This window comes from Ornithorhynchus anatinus, chromosome 2 (genome assembly GCF_004115215.2).
Source record: "Ornithorhynchus anatinus isolate Pmale09 chromosome 2, mOrnAna1.pri.v4, whole genome shotgun sequence".
NCBI lineage: Eukaryota > Metazoa > Chordata > Mammalia > Monotremata > Ornithorhynchidae > Ornithorhynchus > Ornithorhynchus anatinus.
In genome coordinates this window covers 81,764,217-81,780,438 of record NC_041729.1, presented here as the reverse complement: position 1 = coordinate 81,780,438, position 16,222 = coordinate 81,764,217, and the positions used below count along the sequence as shown (strand labels likewise).

The window sequence follows — 16,222 nt, the reverse complement described above, 5'->3', positions numbered from 1 at the left end:
ACGTGGAGGGCAAACTTGATGCCCTGATGTGCATCTCCCTGGCACACAACTGAGATTACTAATGTCTTTTCAAGACAAATTGTTAAAATTTCACCTTGCTAAGAACCAGCTCACTTTTATTCCCAGGTTAATTGGTTGTTTTTGGTCACAAAGGCTAGTATTCTAATGTGTTTTACCAACCAAGAATAAATTATAAACCTTTAGAAAAATGTAGTAATGCCTTTATATATTGGTGAATTTCTTGCATCATTAAGTTTCAGGATGATTAGATAGCCTCACATAATGCATTTTATTAAGGAATTACAGTGTTCTTAGGTATTTTAGATCTTTCTGAAAAGAGTAGAAATTCTACATTATAGCCTCCAGATTTTTCCATTGTCCAGACCACATTTTACTTGTCATATTCCATTCCTAATTTGAATGGCAATTCCTTGGAATATGTCAAGGAAATATGAAAAAGCACTTCTTTCCTAAATATATAAAAAGATTTCTAGTGGAGCAGGCCACTAATTTTAACAATAACCATTTTTAGGTAGTAGGAAATTACACCTTCTTTTTGCTTTCCTGTAATTTAAAGATCATTTTTTCTTTTAAGAAAGAAAATCAGATAGCTTTTATCTCCAAATATTTCAGCCCCAAATAATTGGTGTAGCCAAAAATTTACTTATAGAATTTCAGTGACATTAAAGTCCTATAAATTGTAACTGCATCACGTAACAAGTCCATGAGTTAAAATAATTTTAAAAGGTTAATTTTTAGCATATAATTTCTTCCCACCTTCAGTAACAAAGCTGTGTTAATAGATTACAAAAAATCTCATACCATAAAAATGTGGCCTAGTTCTTTTCTCCTTAAGTATATCTTAACGGTGGTGAAACGAATGGCAGTGCACACTGGCATCCAGATTCCACACCTGAGATCACAGTGTCCATTTTTATTAATAGTCTTACTTTCCCAATTAATCGTATGTATTGAGTGCTTACTGTGTGCAGAGCACTTGGGAGAGTACAATATTTCAGCACTGGTTGACGTGTTCCCTGCCACAATGAGTGTGGTGTTTATTTCCCTTAAGGAGGTTTGCCTTTATCAACAAGTCTAGTAGCATATTTGAGGTTTAGGACTTCATAGATGCCCATTCTAATAATGACTGAAAGTAAGAGTAGTAAATGAGATTGCTCGATTGTGCCTTTGATCATTTGGGCTATCATCCCTGGGTTGACGTTCTGCAGTTCAAACATTGGCTCAGTTAATGTTGCAAAAATCCACCCACCAGATCCAGCCTATGGACAGTGTGAAACAGTGGCTTGGGTCCTGGTTGGGTACCTGGCCCGACCACCAAATTGTAGTTTATCCAAAGGGTAAGTGGTATGCCCAGTGAGATGAAGGTAGCAGGCACTGGCACAGGGACAAACGTATCTATCTTTGTCCCTGTTCCCAAAGTTTAGGGACAGAAAATTCGGCAGAAAAGTGACTTCACATACTGGCTGAGTGGGTGGGGATGTGGGGGGTGCGGATGGGACCTGGAAAGCTTTTCATCTCTTTCTGCCCAGAGAAATAAAAAGGAGAACGATCCCCTTTCTTCTACTGTTGCTAGAGCAGAAGGGCAGTTGCCCAGATCCCTTGTTCTCAAGGGCAATTACTTCAGTTTCTAAAAATTAGTCCAGAAGTGCAAATACAGAGGAAGGTACACATGTCTTTCCAGGGAGAGAGGGAGGGACGAATTTGAGTTTGGACTTTCCAAACCTCCCAGGCCTGATCCAGGCCCAACTGAGTGTTAATTTGGGCTTATTCTTACAGAAAATGTGTTTAATGCTCATGCATTAAGCAAATTAACACTTCTACATGCCCCTCTGGACACAGGAGGTTGGATGGACACAGAAAGTTGTTCAGCCTTATCTAGAAACTCATTTTTCCTCCTAAAGCTTTTTAACCTGCTCCACCTGTAATTTCCCACTCAATGTGAAGAATAATTTCATTTGGGTAAAGCCAGTTTGACCATTCTGATTTTTTGTTCATGCATCAACTTCAAAATAGCAAGAACAGTACAAAGGTTTCAACCAAACACATCCGATGAAATGCTGAGCACATTATGTTCCATCTGAATGGTCTTCACACTGCAGAGGGGATGAGCAGGAGTAGCTGAGAAGAGTGTTGTATCTGGAAGAAACAAAAGAAGATAGCCCAAAGAAAAGAACCCCCACATAAGCATTTCATTCTCTCTGACAAGTTCCCATCACACTCTTCCTGGTTGGGGGTGGGGCTTTTTTAGGCTGACATTCCCATTTAAGGTTTACAATGTGTTCAGTAGGGGAAGACATATTCAATCAATCAATCAGTGGTCTTTTATAATAATAATAATAATGAGGGCATTTGTTACATGCTTACTATGTGCAAAGGACTGTTCTAAGCACTGGGGAGGATACAAGGTGATCAAGTTGTCCCACGTGGCGCTCACAGTCTGAATCCCATTTTACAGATGAGATAACTGAGGCACAGAGAAGTGAAATGACTTGCCCAAAGTCACCCAGCTGACAAGTGGAAGAGCTGAGATTTGAACCCATGACCTCTGATTCCCAAGCCTGGGCTCTTTCCACTGAGCCATGCTGCTTTTTTACTGAGTTCTTACTGTGTGCAGATCACCTGTACTAAGTGCTTGGGAGAGTACAATATAATAATAATGTTGGTATTTGTTAAGCGCTACTCTGTTTCATCGGTCTATCACAACCCGGAGGACATGAGAAACGAAGCAGGTGTCGTTAAACATCGGATTTGGGCGGAAGCCCGAGTCCTTCAGGTCAAAGCACCGAGCCCACCAGAGGAACATAATTGGTAGTCATGTTCCCAGTCCAAAAGGAGCTCATCATCTAGAGGAGAATTTCGGAGACTCAGGTTTTAAATTTACACTAATTCCCCTGATAATTGTATTATCTGAGTAATTTTAGTAATCACATACTTTTTCTCCCAGTGAAAGAGCAATTTCATTCAGGGAAAAAAAAAGACACTGGGACAGTTAATTGATCCAATGATGTGAAATCTTTAGGTTTTTAGAATAGGAGAGCATATGCTAGTGGACTATTCATGGAAATAGTTATGAAATCCAGAACTGTGACATTTTCCATTACCTAGGTGACATTCCAAATTGAAAGTTGAATTTTAAAAATAAATAAGATGTCATTGGAAATAAGTGATTCCTGTCTAACATTTTAGTAGCACAGTCAGGACTATAATGCACAACTGGCACTTTCTGCACAGAAACTTGACCAGAGCATTTCTTGGCCATGGAAGCATAGATTCCTGGCTGGGATTAGAGTTCCACTTCCTGAAATTCACAAGGAATGTCCCTGAGCAGTGCGAGATATTTCTGACTGAAATATTTTGGTGGGATTATGAAAACGAGTCTGCATTTTGCAAATACATTTGGTCTATCCTTATATCACCAGATACTATTAACTGCAGAAAAAGAATATCCAAAGTGTTATTCATTCATTTAGAATTATTAATAGTAATAATAGCATTTGTTAAGTATTTACTGTGTATCAAGCACTGCTCTAAGCACTGAGATAGATACAAATTAATCAGGTTGGACATAGTTGCTGTGCCACATAGGGCTCAGTCTTATTAGACAGGAGGACAGGTATTTAATCCCCATTTTCAGATGAGGAAACTGGGGCTCAGAGAAGTTTAGTGACTTTCCCAGAGTCACACAACAGGTGGCTGGCAGAAATGGGATTAGAACCCAGATCTTCTGACTCCCAATCCTGTTTTCTTGCCACTAGGTCAGTAGGAGAGGAAGGAGACTCAAAAAAGGGCAGCGGGGCTTTTGGAATGAATCACAAGCAATTTTAAATTTTTGTCTGTTCTAGTACAGTAAAAAGCATCTATTGTCTAAGGATCTCTAAACACGATTTTCCTAACACTATTGGTCAGTATTCTTTCTCATTTTGTGTTTTTCAGGCTGGCTCAAATGGAAAGGACCAATGGCTCCTTGCTCACAGACAGCAGCTCCACTACAGGAAGTGTGTAAGTAAAAATCTCCTAATTAAGGCTGCTGGGAAAGGGCATGTCATTAGATTACGGTTGGATAATATAATATTTAATGATTGTGGATCTGAATTTTGTTTCCAATCAAAATGGGTAAGTGGCACTGTGAAAAATTCCTGCATAAATTTCATATTCATGGTCTAAATTGGCTGCGTGCATTTAGTGGGATGTGTCTTTTAAGTAAAATGAAGAGTGCCATATTTGCCAACTGATCCACCTCAAGAAATCAGGTCATTTCACCTGGAATAAGAGGTGTCTGTATACTTTGCAGCAGTGTGCTTTTCTTAACTTGACCCAATTAATTAATGAAAATATTATTCAGTAGCGGTACCTGTGTTTCAGTAACAATCCGTTTTCTTTTGAAGAGTATCATTTTCTCTTTGCTGTTCCCTTGCCATTCCCTCACTAAAGACCCCCAAATAAGGAACAGAGTAAACATTTCCCTCCAAAGAAAGCACATGTCTCTCCAGTACTTTTATCTGTATAAGAACTGAAAAAGACCTTTCATAACTCCAATAATGAACTATTTTTGTGTCTCAGTAGTTTGTCTATTTCCTAACTTCAGAGTAGAGTTTCAAATGGATTTTGAAGCCCTTTAACTCATTCCTCTTTCTCCCCTCATTGAATTAAAATTTTCTTTCTTGAGGCAGCAATGGAGAGGTGCACAAAAATGGGCTTGAACTATTGCCAACTAGATTCCTTACTTCCTTGGAAAAACTTGCTAATTCATGGCTGTCTGGGCTTAGGTTTTATGAAGTGGTTATTAAAGTTGCCAGATATGAATGTGTATAACTTGGTTGAATTGTTATGTCTGAGACTGAGGTAGGTGAATGAGACAAATAAAATTTAAGCTTAGATCATGAAACTATTCCATATAGGGACTGACTTTTTTCATTCTCAGAGAAATCACATTTATATTAATGAGGTGCTCACTGGGTTTGTGTAATAAAATAGCCTTGTATTTGTACAATGCTTTTTTTTTAAACACACTTTCATATCAGTTATAATAGTGATGATATTTATTAAGCACTACTTTGTGCCAAGCACTGTGCTAAGTACTAGCCAGGGTAGGGAGAAGATGATCAGATCAGACAGACTTTGAGATCAGACAGACTCTGCTCCACATGAGTGTCACTGTTTAGATGGAGGAAAGAATAGGTATTTTACCTCCATTTTGCAGATGAGGAAACTGAGGTCCAGAGAAGTTAAGCGCCTTGCCCAAGGTCATGTAGCAGTTGTGAGTCAGGTCACACAGCAAAGTGGCCGAGCCAGGACTAGAGTCTAGCTCTCCTGTCTCCCATTCCCATTCCACTAGGTTACACAACTGATTTTGTCCCCACAATATTCCGGTGATAAGCGAAGAAGCAATTATTAACTTGTAAGCACCTTCATTAGATGGCCATATGGACAAGGAGCATGTGTTTTGTCTCAGTTTGTACTTTCCCAAACAGTAACTACACTGCATTGCACTCAGTTGCTCAATAAATACCATTTCAGTAGTCCTTTGGAATTTGCAGGATTTCTGTTCTTGGTTTCATCAGTTCCCCAGCCCCCTGCTCTGCATTGTCTCTTTCGTTGCCTACAGCCACTGCCCCGTCTCTTCAGTGTCAGCTCCCTGAATGTCAGCCAAACCTCCCTGAAAAACCCCATCTGCCGGGAGTTGCTAGTTAAACTTCTGTCAGTGGACGCATTCACTGTTTCACCTCATTTACCGGCGGTTCTTTACCCAATTCTCCATGAATATCAAGAGTCTACTGAACTCCTAGTACTACTATACTATTCATTAATCGAAACACCATTATGCCTAATCCCTCCAATCCTTCAAAATCACTTCCAGGAAGCCTTCTCTGATTAATTACTTCCTATCGAGATTAGACCATTCATCCCAATCACCCCCGTACTTTGTAATTTTTGCATGCATTTCATGCAGCATGTTGCTCCCATCCCGGCCTTCTACTCACCCTCCACTTCTACTTCAGTATGTTTTGCAAAATGCATTCTGGTGATATTTCTAACAGAACAAGGGATGAAAATGTGCCACACAGCCCAGTTCTTAATTCAATTAGGATTTTGTGAAAATGTATTTAATCTTTCAACATCTGTGATCAAGTTTCTTGAGCTTTTGGGAAATAGACGGGTTAGTACATAACTGCATCTCTATTCCAGCACTTACCACACTGCTTGGCACATAAAAGGTGCTTAACCAATACCACAATAATAATTATTATTATTATGCCAAACTATTTTTAACTGGATATAATCAGGTACCCTCCATGGTTTTAAACTTTTCCATTTTGTGGCACATTCAGTTTTACATATGACAAGTCACTTGACTGGTAAAGTATAAATTTCTCCATTAGGTCATAAAGTCCCTGTAGGCATTGAACATGTCTCATGCTGCTATTGTACTTTTCTGAGCTCATAATATAGTGTATTGCTCTCTGTGGGTACTCAGTAAATAAATGCCCTTATTACTGCTGCTGAAAAGCTCATGACTGTGTATTTCCCCACAGCCAGTTCATGGGCAGTAGCTAGATTGCTTTCTGTTTGGTTGATTTTCTCTTTCTCCCACAGCCAACATGATACAGTTTCTGTGACTTAGCTTGTTTATTAGTGCAAGGTAGTTGGATAACTTTCACCTAATTATTCCAAAATTTACCTGGCCTGCCACAGAGCTAGTCCATTTCATATGTATTAGGAATCATTGCCAAAAAGACTTTAGACATAATTGACCATCACCAATCCCCAGAGATGTTAGTTCATTTTAAAAGATAATTTCTGAAAAAATATTCCAAACGTTTAGTAAAATTTTGGTTTCCCTCTTTTTGTCTCAGTCTCTTTTCTTAATTCTGTAGATTAGAAAATTTGCTTTCTGTGGTTGAGTATTTTATGACCCAGCAGAAATGCTTTCTGTTTTGGCAGGCAGTGTAGGAAGGTAAAGGAGAAGGGTAGTGCCCAACCTTGCTCAGAATTTATTGATAGTAATGTCTAGGATGGTGTGGCTGTAATAATTGCTCAGGACATGAACCTATGGAACACAAGTCTGCATACTTCAATAACCTCCATATTGGAGACTCCCAATATGTTCTAGAATATATTCAAAATCACTGGCTCCAAAATGATGCTGTTTTCCATTTAAAGCATGAGCTTCTTTGGTTAGGTGAGAGAAAGGCCATGATTTGGAATCTAGCATTTCTATCTTTGCCCTTCCCAATAATTCCACTTGGAAACCCATAAGGGAAATGTTATGCAAATGTACTGGGTGTTGGTTCTCAGAATTTTAAATTTTGTTACTAGAATTTTAGATAAGTTGAAGAGATTTTACAGCTATATTTGATTGTTGCTTTCCCTTATTTATTGTCATTATTTTGGGCTAAATCAAGGTGAATACTTTTCCTGATAACTTCTTTTTCCAAATACATTATCCTAGAGGATTACAGAATTATCACATGTGGTCTCCTTAGAGGCTGATGATAAGCAGCTTTGTTTGTGGGCTATCTGCCTAGAGGAACAAAGTGGTCCTTGTTTTTTCCTTTACTTTTAGTATCTTTCTTTTCAGGGCCTGGCACAATTTTCTTTCTGTCATAATGTGCAAAATTCAAGGGAAATTCCATTATGGAATTGGGTGAGAATTTCATCAGATGTCCAAATGAGCTTGCACTGGTAGTATTCTGAGTTTGGACCATCCATTGCCAAGACTAATCTATAGGGCTCACTGTAACTCTGTACTCTCCCAAGCACTTCAAACAGTGCTCTGCACACAGTAAGTGCTCAACAAATACCATTGATTGATTGATACTAAGCACTAGGGAGAATGCATTGCAGTCAAATGATCAGATCCCTGTCCTGAAAGAGAAATCAAACAAGTAATCATATTTATTTAGTGCTTACTGTGTACAGAACACTATAGTAAGCACTTGGGAAAGTACAATGCAACAGAGTTGGTAGACACATTCCCTGCTCACAATGAGCTTACAGTCTGTATGTGAGACAGATATTACTCTAAATAAATGATTATGAATATGTACATAAGTGCTTTGAGACTGGGGAGGAGTGAACAAAGGAAGCATATCAGGGTGATACAGAAGGGAGTGGGAGAAGAGGAAATGAGGGCTTAGTTAGGGAAGGTCTTTTGGAGGAAATGTGCCTTCAATAAGTCTTTGAAGCCTTATTCAAAGAGGGAGTAAATGTCTGTCAGATAAGAAAGAAGATGTTCAGACCAGAGGCAGGAGGTGGGTGGTAGGTCGGAGGTCAGATAGATGAGATCGAAGTACAGTGACTAGGTTAGCATTAAATGAATAAAGTGTGCTGGCTGGGTTGTAATAGGAGAGCAGCAAGGTGAGGTAGGAGGAGGCAAGGTAATCAAGTGCTTTAAAGTTGATGGTAAGAAGTTTCTGTTTGATATGGAGATGGATGTGCAACCACTGGAGGTTCTTAAGAAGTGGAGTAACATGGACTGAATGTTTTTGTAGGAAAATGATCTGGGCAGCAGTGTGTATGGGTAGAGTGGGAAGAGACAGGCACAAAAGTCAGCAAGGAGGCTGGAACAGTAATCAAGGTGTGGGATAGGGTAAGTGCTTGGAATAAAGTAATATTAGTTTGAAAGGGCATATTTTAGCAATGTTGCAAAGGTTGAATGGATGGGATTTAGTGATAGATTGACTATGTGGGTTGAATAAGAACAGGGAGTCAAGGATAATGTCAATGTTTTGGGCTTGCAAGTCAGGAAGGATGGTGGTGCTGTCTACAGTGATGGAAACATCATAGAAATCTTCAAATGAAATATTCATAATGAACAAATAAATAAGCCCTGTGGTGAATTCTTCCCTTAAAATACTCTAGTCAAGGTTAGAAATGTGATACATTGGATCAAATCCTTTAAACATTTTTCTATAACTAGCCTCATTGAAACATCTGCATAACTCTATGTATGGTATGGAATGGTTTTATCAGAGCATATTAGTTTGGAGTCAACTTCATGTTTTATCAGCAAATCTGTGTTCAGACAATTTGCAAACATTTGCGAAAGTGAACCATCCTTCTTGTCAATATTCTTATGGCTTCTCTGAGGTCTCAGAACAGCAGGTGATGTTTGATAAGATCACAGGCTGCATTCCTCAGCAAAATAAAGAGTTAAGAATTCTGGTGAGGAGGATGACAAGCTGTCAAATGTAACTCTCCATTTTCATCTTTCTACCCTTTAGTTGCAAATCTCTTATTCTTTTTTTAGCATTTCAATTTTAGTCTATTTTATTGGCATGACAAGGTATACAAGGGTTGCCAAATCGAATACATCCAATGTATCAGAACTGGATCTCTACCATTTCTTACCACTGTCCCTTTTTGGATTTAGGGATATCCTGGTCTATGGCATATGGCATTCTACTTCTCCTACCTGCCTCCCCCTTTTTTCTTTTTTCTAAGCCTGATGAGATGCAGTTTTTATTTTTCCAACTTCTTCAAGAGATCTGTTCCTAGGCCTCATCTTTTGTGACACTGCCTTTCTCTTACTTGTGGCTATAGATCAGGGCAAATTTATCTTGCCTCATGTAGCATCTCTGTTTCACCCTATCTCCCTCAACTTTTTGCTGTAGTAGTTTGTGAAAAGTGTTTCTTGGAGAAAGAAACAGAGGCTGAAGACTTAAATAGCTGTAGGAGTGGTTCTCTGAAACAGAGTAGAATTAGAATGCAAGATTCCAGGCCACCTCACACTGGGCCAAGGATTTTCCCTTCTACATTCTACAAAAAGTAATTTTTACCCAGTAGTACCTGTGCAGTTATAATGGGAAAAGAAATGTAGCTTGTTAAGCTCCTAGAGTGCAGATATCTTGTCTACCAACTCTCTCATACTCTTTGAAGCAAATAGTACAGTGCTCTACACACAGTAAGCACTCAGGAAATGCCACTGATTGATTGATAAAATGGCGTTGGCCATAGGGAAGCCCCTAGCTCCCCTTTGGCCTTGGATATCACTGGTAAGACCAGTATGCTAGCAAATCTTAGTGTCTGTGCCTTAAAGCTCCCAGACATCCTTATGGCCCCTTGTAAGCACCTTAAGGGCAGGGAACATGTCAACTAAATCTATTGTATTCTTCCAAATGCTTAGCATTGTGGTTTGAACAGAGTAAGCACTCAATAAATACTCTTGATTGGTTGATATGCATGGTTGCACTGTTTGCCTGTGAGTGCCATATTCAAGTAGAAGCAGCGTGGCTCAGTGGAAAGAGCCCGGGCTTTGGAGTCAGAGGTCATGGGTTCGAATCCTGGCTCGGCCACTTGTCAACTGTGTGACTGTGGGCAAGTCACTTAACTTCTCGGTGCCTCAGTTACCTCATCTGTAAAATGGGGATTAAGACTGTGAGCCCCACGTGGGACAACCTGATTCCCCTGTGTCTACCCCAGCGCTTATAACAGTGCTCTGCACATAGTAAGCGCTTAACAAATACCAACATTATTATTATTATTATTAAGTAATAGTTTCAGTGTTGTCAGTGTATACCTAATGTGTGTTTTCTGTGTAAACCTATATCGCTGCTCTTTCTTTCCTTTAAGTGCAGTATTAACATTTTAGGGCACTAATTTATTGGCATAGTTATTTGTTTTTATTAGTTATTTACATCATGGTCCTGATTGTTATGTAAACTTATTTGATAAATGTGTGTTAATTGAATTTATATTACTATTGAATCATGAAGGTAGTATATTGTGTTCTGAACATATTAAAAACTTAGTTTTGTGTTTTAAAGAAACATACCACCTGCTCAAGTTCTATTAAAAGTTGATTTAATATGGCTCAGGTCCTTCAAATAAGGAAATTTGCAATTTCACCTGTTAAATTCAGACTTGTGTGCTTTGTGGGTGTGAATTTTTGGCATATAGGGAAAGTACAAGGGAGCAACTTCAAAACCTTTATGCCATTTTAAAAAACCATATAAAAGCATTTGACATCATCAACAAATCAGGACTCTGGCAACTGGTAAGCAAATTTTACTACTCCCAGAATATCCTGAAGTTCCACAAAAGTAGAATGGTTGGTCAAGTCAGAATGAAAATGTCCAATCTAATATTTGCCCTGTCATCATTAGAGTAGATCTGGTCCCTGAAGTAAGTCCAGTCCTGTTCAACCTTTTGTGCTGCCATGTTGGAGGACACAATGATGAACCTGGAAGTTGAGGGTTAGAATTCACTCCCTATCCACTAAGAAACTCACCCACAGAGTAGCAGTGTGGTCTAGTGGAAAGATTATGGGCCTGAGACTCAGACATCCTGGATTCTAATCCTGTTTTTGCCGTGTGCCTGCTGTACGACCTTGGGAAAGTCACTTAACTTCTCTGTGCCTCAGTTTCCCCAACTATAAATTGAGGATTAAATGCCTATTCTCCCTCCTATGTAGACTTTGAGCCCCATGTGGGACAGGGGCTGTTTCCAACCTGACAGCCAGTGTAAACTCGTTGTGGTTAGGGAAAGTGTCAACTTATTGTTGTATTGAACTCTCCCAAGCACTTAGTACAGTGCTGTGCACACAGTAAGGACTTAATAAATGTGACTGACTAAATGAATGAGTTTCTACCCCAGAGCTTAGTACAGTGCCTGGGACCTAGTAAACACTTAACAAGTACCATAAAAAATTAATATAATCACCAGCTAATATTTACATCCATGAATATAAAATCCATCTCCATGAGCTGTCTCTTTGTTGCTTTGGCTACTGTAGGGAGGATGAACATTCTCTCATCCACCAATACTGTCAGACACTGGGAGGGGAATCTCCAGTGAGCCAGCCACAGAGCCCTGCCCAGATCCTGAAGTCTGTGGAAAGGGAGGAGCGCGGAGAACTGGAACGAATCATTTCCGACCTGGAGGAAGAGCAAAGGTAAAGTAGCATTGCTCCATCTGGATTTTGTGAGGGTTAGTTCAGTAATATGTTTACTGCCCTTTCTTTGTTCAGTTCCCTGAGGTAAGGGTTCAAACTTGATGGCAGATGGTGAGGTCACCGTTTGAGAAGGGAGAATCAGACTGACAAGTTGTTCACCAAGTCCAGGGAAAGTTTTGAAACAGGTGACAGAAGACAATGACGTGCTAAGCTGCAGTTTCATTCTCAGTTACTTATGTCTTTGTTATTCAATTTTAACGTCTAGTGGGAGTTCAGGTTGTCTTGGCATGAATTATTGAAGGGCCACCGACACAGGTAATGACAAGACTTGCAGGTTTCAGAGGCACGTGGTAAAATGATTCATCACATTTATTGGTACCTAATTGAATCCCGTCTCCTGTTCTGCTTTTTGTGCCCTAGGATTCTGCAGGTGGAATATGAGCAGCTGAAGGAACAACATCTTAAAAGGGGGATAAGCCCTCTTAGCTCACCCCCTGACTCCGTCGTATCTCCTCAGCATCTGTCTGGAGATTCTGAGCTTATAGCAGAAGCCAAACTCCTCAGGCAGCACAAGGGTCGTCTGGAAGCCAGGATGCAGATCTTGGAAGATCACAATAAACAGTTGGAATCTCAGCTTCACCGACTACGACAGCTGCTTGAGCAGGTATGGCATTCAGCTACTCTGACCTCTCCCAGCCTGGAGCCAATATATGCATAAAGCAGTTGCACTTGAAATTTTTTACTCTAAGGAGTATTCAAATTGGATTGGAGCTCCCTTTCAGAACAAACTGCACTCAGTTTCACAAAAGGATAACACAAGCTCTGCTTCTTTATGTAGACTCTACTTCCTTTAAAAAATATAGAAGAAATAAATATGGGAATTAAAATCTCCCTAGCATTTCCATTAACCGCTGCTTCCAAAAATTACAAGTCACCCCATGCATTTGCACAGCAGACCATTCATTGTACAATCACCAGGATGGAATTGATTCAAGCAGAATCAGTATCCCCGGGATTTATTGAGCAACTACTTTGTGCAAAGCGCTATTCTAGATCTTTCTAAAATACACAAAAGGAGTGAAGGATGTGATCCTTACCCGCAAAGAGTTTAGAGCTCAATGGAGAGGACAATAGACATAATTTGCTGAAAGTAGGATGGGTAAGAGAGAGAGAGAGAGAGAGAAAAGTTATTAATAGACACAAGTGAATATGTAACCAGAAGAATGCTGAAGTGGCTGTTGGGGTGACATGGCAGGGGTGGAAGGGAGAGGGAATGCTGCTTGACACTTTTGACTAAATCTGAGCCATCCTGCCTCATGCCCACCATCCCAGCAGAGGGATACCTATCGGATTATGGCTTTGTCTGTTTCCAGTAAAGTGTCTATTATTTCCCTTTGTAATCTACTATAGTATTTAGCAATTCAGGACATTATCTGTTCTCTTCTACATAAATCCTTTACACTTCAAGTCTAGGCTTTTTCCTCCAACAGCTGGCTGGCTGATTTACCATTCAAAGTGGCAATTGAAAAAATCTGGCCACCACTTTTTGAAGACTGCCAAGTAGCAACTAGGTCCTGTTTCAGCCTTCTTTTCTCTAGGCTAAATAGCTCTGTGTTCTGGTTCCCAACTGGGTTTTTTGGGGGTAAAGCTGATTTTAGAAAAAACATCAACTCTAAGAACTTCAAATCTTAAGTTTAAGTCTTTTTGGTATCTTAAATCCTGTCCTTGTATTTAATGAAGGGAAAATATTCTCTAATGCCAAAAACATGATGAATTGAGAAAAATACTTCATTTATGATTTTGATAAGATGTGTGTTATTCATTACTCAACCTTTCTTCTTTTAACCCTTTATGACCACCGCATTTCTTTACCAAGCTTGGTGAAGAAATAGAATTTAGAGAAGGTAACAGTTATTCTCAGTCAATTAGTATTAATTGAGTGCTTACTCTGTGCAGAGCACAGTACTATGCACTTGAAAGAGTACAATAGTGTTTATAAACAATCCTTGCCCTCAAGTTGCTTACAATCCAGTGTTTTTCTCAATACCAAACTCAGTGGGTTTAATTTAGCCCTAAACAGTCTTATAAAAATATTTTCACTTTCTATTTGACAGGAATTTTGTTTTCTATTTTTATTAGGTTTATTTTGAGGTTTTCTCTTTTTAGTTTTTATGAGATTTTGTCAAAAGGACTCCCTTCTGACAATTTCTCAAAAACAAGTATTACCTTACCAGTGAAACCTGTGTTTCATTGTGTTACTTTATTTTAGCCTGAATCCAATGCCAGAATCAATGGCATCTCTCCCTGGTCTTCACCACAGCATTCTGCACTCAGCTATTCACTTGATCAAGACCCCAGCTCACAGTTCCAACAGACAGGTTAGTGTTCCTTTGTCTAATAATAATAATAATTATGGTATTAAGCATTTACTAGTGCCAAGCACTGTTCTAAGCGCCAGCGTAGATACAAGATTGTCCCACATGGGGCTTACAGTCTTAATCCACATTTTACAGATGAGGTAACTGGGGCACAGAGAAGTTAAGTGGCATGTCCAAGGACACACAACAGACAAGTGGCACAGCTGGGATTAGACCCCACGTCCTCTGACTCCCAAGCCCGTGCTCTTTCCAGTAAGCTGGTTATGTGCTGATAAATGACAGTGGGTTTTAAGGTCAAAAAGTAGTGTTCTGCAGGCATGTATTAAGTGACATAAGGAACAGGAAGTTTTGCCTCCATCTCAAATGAATAGAAATTCTACCTAACAACACAGGAAATTTACGGTATTGAAAAATGACAGGTTGAAGAAGAATTGTTCATAAGATATAGTAGATTCACTTTTAGAATGCAGCTTGATTTTCCTGTCCAACATGAATGAATACATTTCAGTGTTCATTCTCCCTGTTCATGACAATAGTTTATTTCATGTTCTGAAAGAATGGAAGAGACTTTCACGTGAAATTCACAGCAGTAGCCATCAAAGAATGAGAACAAGGAACACTTCAAAGAGGGAGTTTTTTCTTTAGTCAATCAGTAGTATTTATTGAGCATAGAGGTACTTACTGAATGCTTACTTGGTGCAGTGAATATACTAAGTAAGTGCATGGGGGAATAAAGTCGAGTGAGCAGACATGAAATGTGCCTCAAAGAGTTTATAATCTAGCAGGTGAGATTACAGGTAGGAGAGTCAGCCAACTACAGGGATATGCATGAGTATTGTAAGGTGGGTGGGGTGGGGTAAGTACCAGTGCTTAGGGGGTTAGGACTCAAGTGCATAGGTGACATAGGACTCAAGTGCATAGGTGACACAGACAGAAGGAAATGGGTGGGGAATCAATCAATTGCATTTGTTTAGCACTTATAATATGCAGAGCACTGAACTAAGTGCTTGGGAGAGTACAGTATAACAGAGTTGGTAGATAAGTTTCCTGCCCACAATGAGCTACGGTCTAAAGGAGGAAAGGACAGGATAGTCAGAGAAGGCTTCCTGAAGGAGATGTTCTTTTACTAGGGCTTTGAAAATGAGAAGGTAATGGACAGCAGGAAGGGAAGTGGCAGGAGAGAGGGAATAATGTGATTAAGGTTGGATGGCAAGAGAGGGCAGCACGGTGAATAAACTGGTATTAGTGGAGCAAAGTATGTGGGCTGTATTGTAGTGAGAGAAAAAGGAGCATTGAGCACTTTGTTCATTTCAGATATTGCTTTAAAAGCACATGAAAATTAATGCTATTCAGGACTTTAGTCTGGTTGCCGTAGACTAGGCCCACACCATATGGAAGGTTTATAAAACTAGCAGGCGGAGAGCACATGGTTTCTTTTGAAAAGTATGTAAAAATAAGTGAAATAGTAAATTTGTCCCTGCTACATAAGAATAGCCAGCTAAGAATCTAATACTTATTTCTTTTTCATTTACATTTCTACTTCCACCTGCTGGATCATTGCCTCTAACTCAATTTTTGTCAAGCATCAGTAAAACAGAATTGAAAATAGGTATAAATGAAAACCATAATTTCCCTTTGGACTTGTTAGGCTGCCAGCTTTCAGTTTAGGCATGCCCTACTATTGAATTGCAGAATCCTCTATAAATATTTTCTTCCAAAGGCATATGGAATGGGTATTGGTTTCAGGCTAAGTTTTCCTTTTCATTATCAATGATCCAAACCGTCATTCCATCTGGTTGTCATAGCCGCAGATGACTTGTTGGTTCCGCCGCAGCCCACTAGCACGGATCTCACAGATGTCATGGAGCAAATCAACAGCACATTTCCTTCTTGCCACTGTAAGTGTTAAGTAAAATGAAGATTTTTTTTT

General features: G+C 39.5%; 1 protein-coding gene across 5 annotated transcripts in view; it reads left to right on the top strand.

Annotated features, from left to right (window-relative positions):
• Positions 1–16,222, top strand: part of UTRN (utrophin) — a 609,179-nt gene that overhangs the window by 581,036 nt on the left and 11,921 nt on the right. For all 5 annotated transcript variants that reach the window (XM_029047836.2, XM_029047843.2, XM_029047848.2 and 2 more), the window contains 5 exons: positions 3,955–4,020; positions 11,756–11,914; positions 12,335–12,578; positions 14,184–14,292; positions 16,098–16,190. In XM_029047836.2, coding sequence (XP_028903669.1) covers positions 3,955–4,020; positions 11,756–11,914; positions 12,335–12,578; positions 14,184–14,292; positions 16,098–16,190 — 671 coding nt within the window. The remainder of the gene's footprint in view (positions 1–3,954; positions 4,021–11,755; positions 11,915–12,334; positions 12,579–14,183; positions 14,293–16,097; positions 16,191–16,222) is intronic.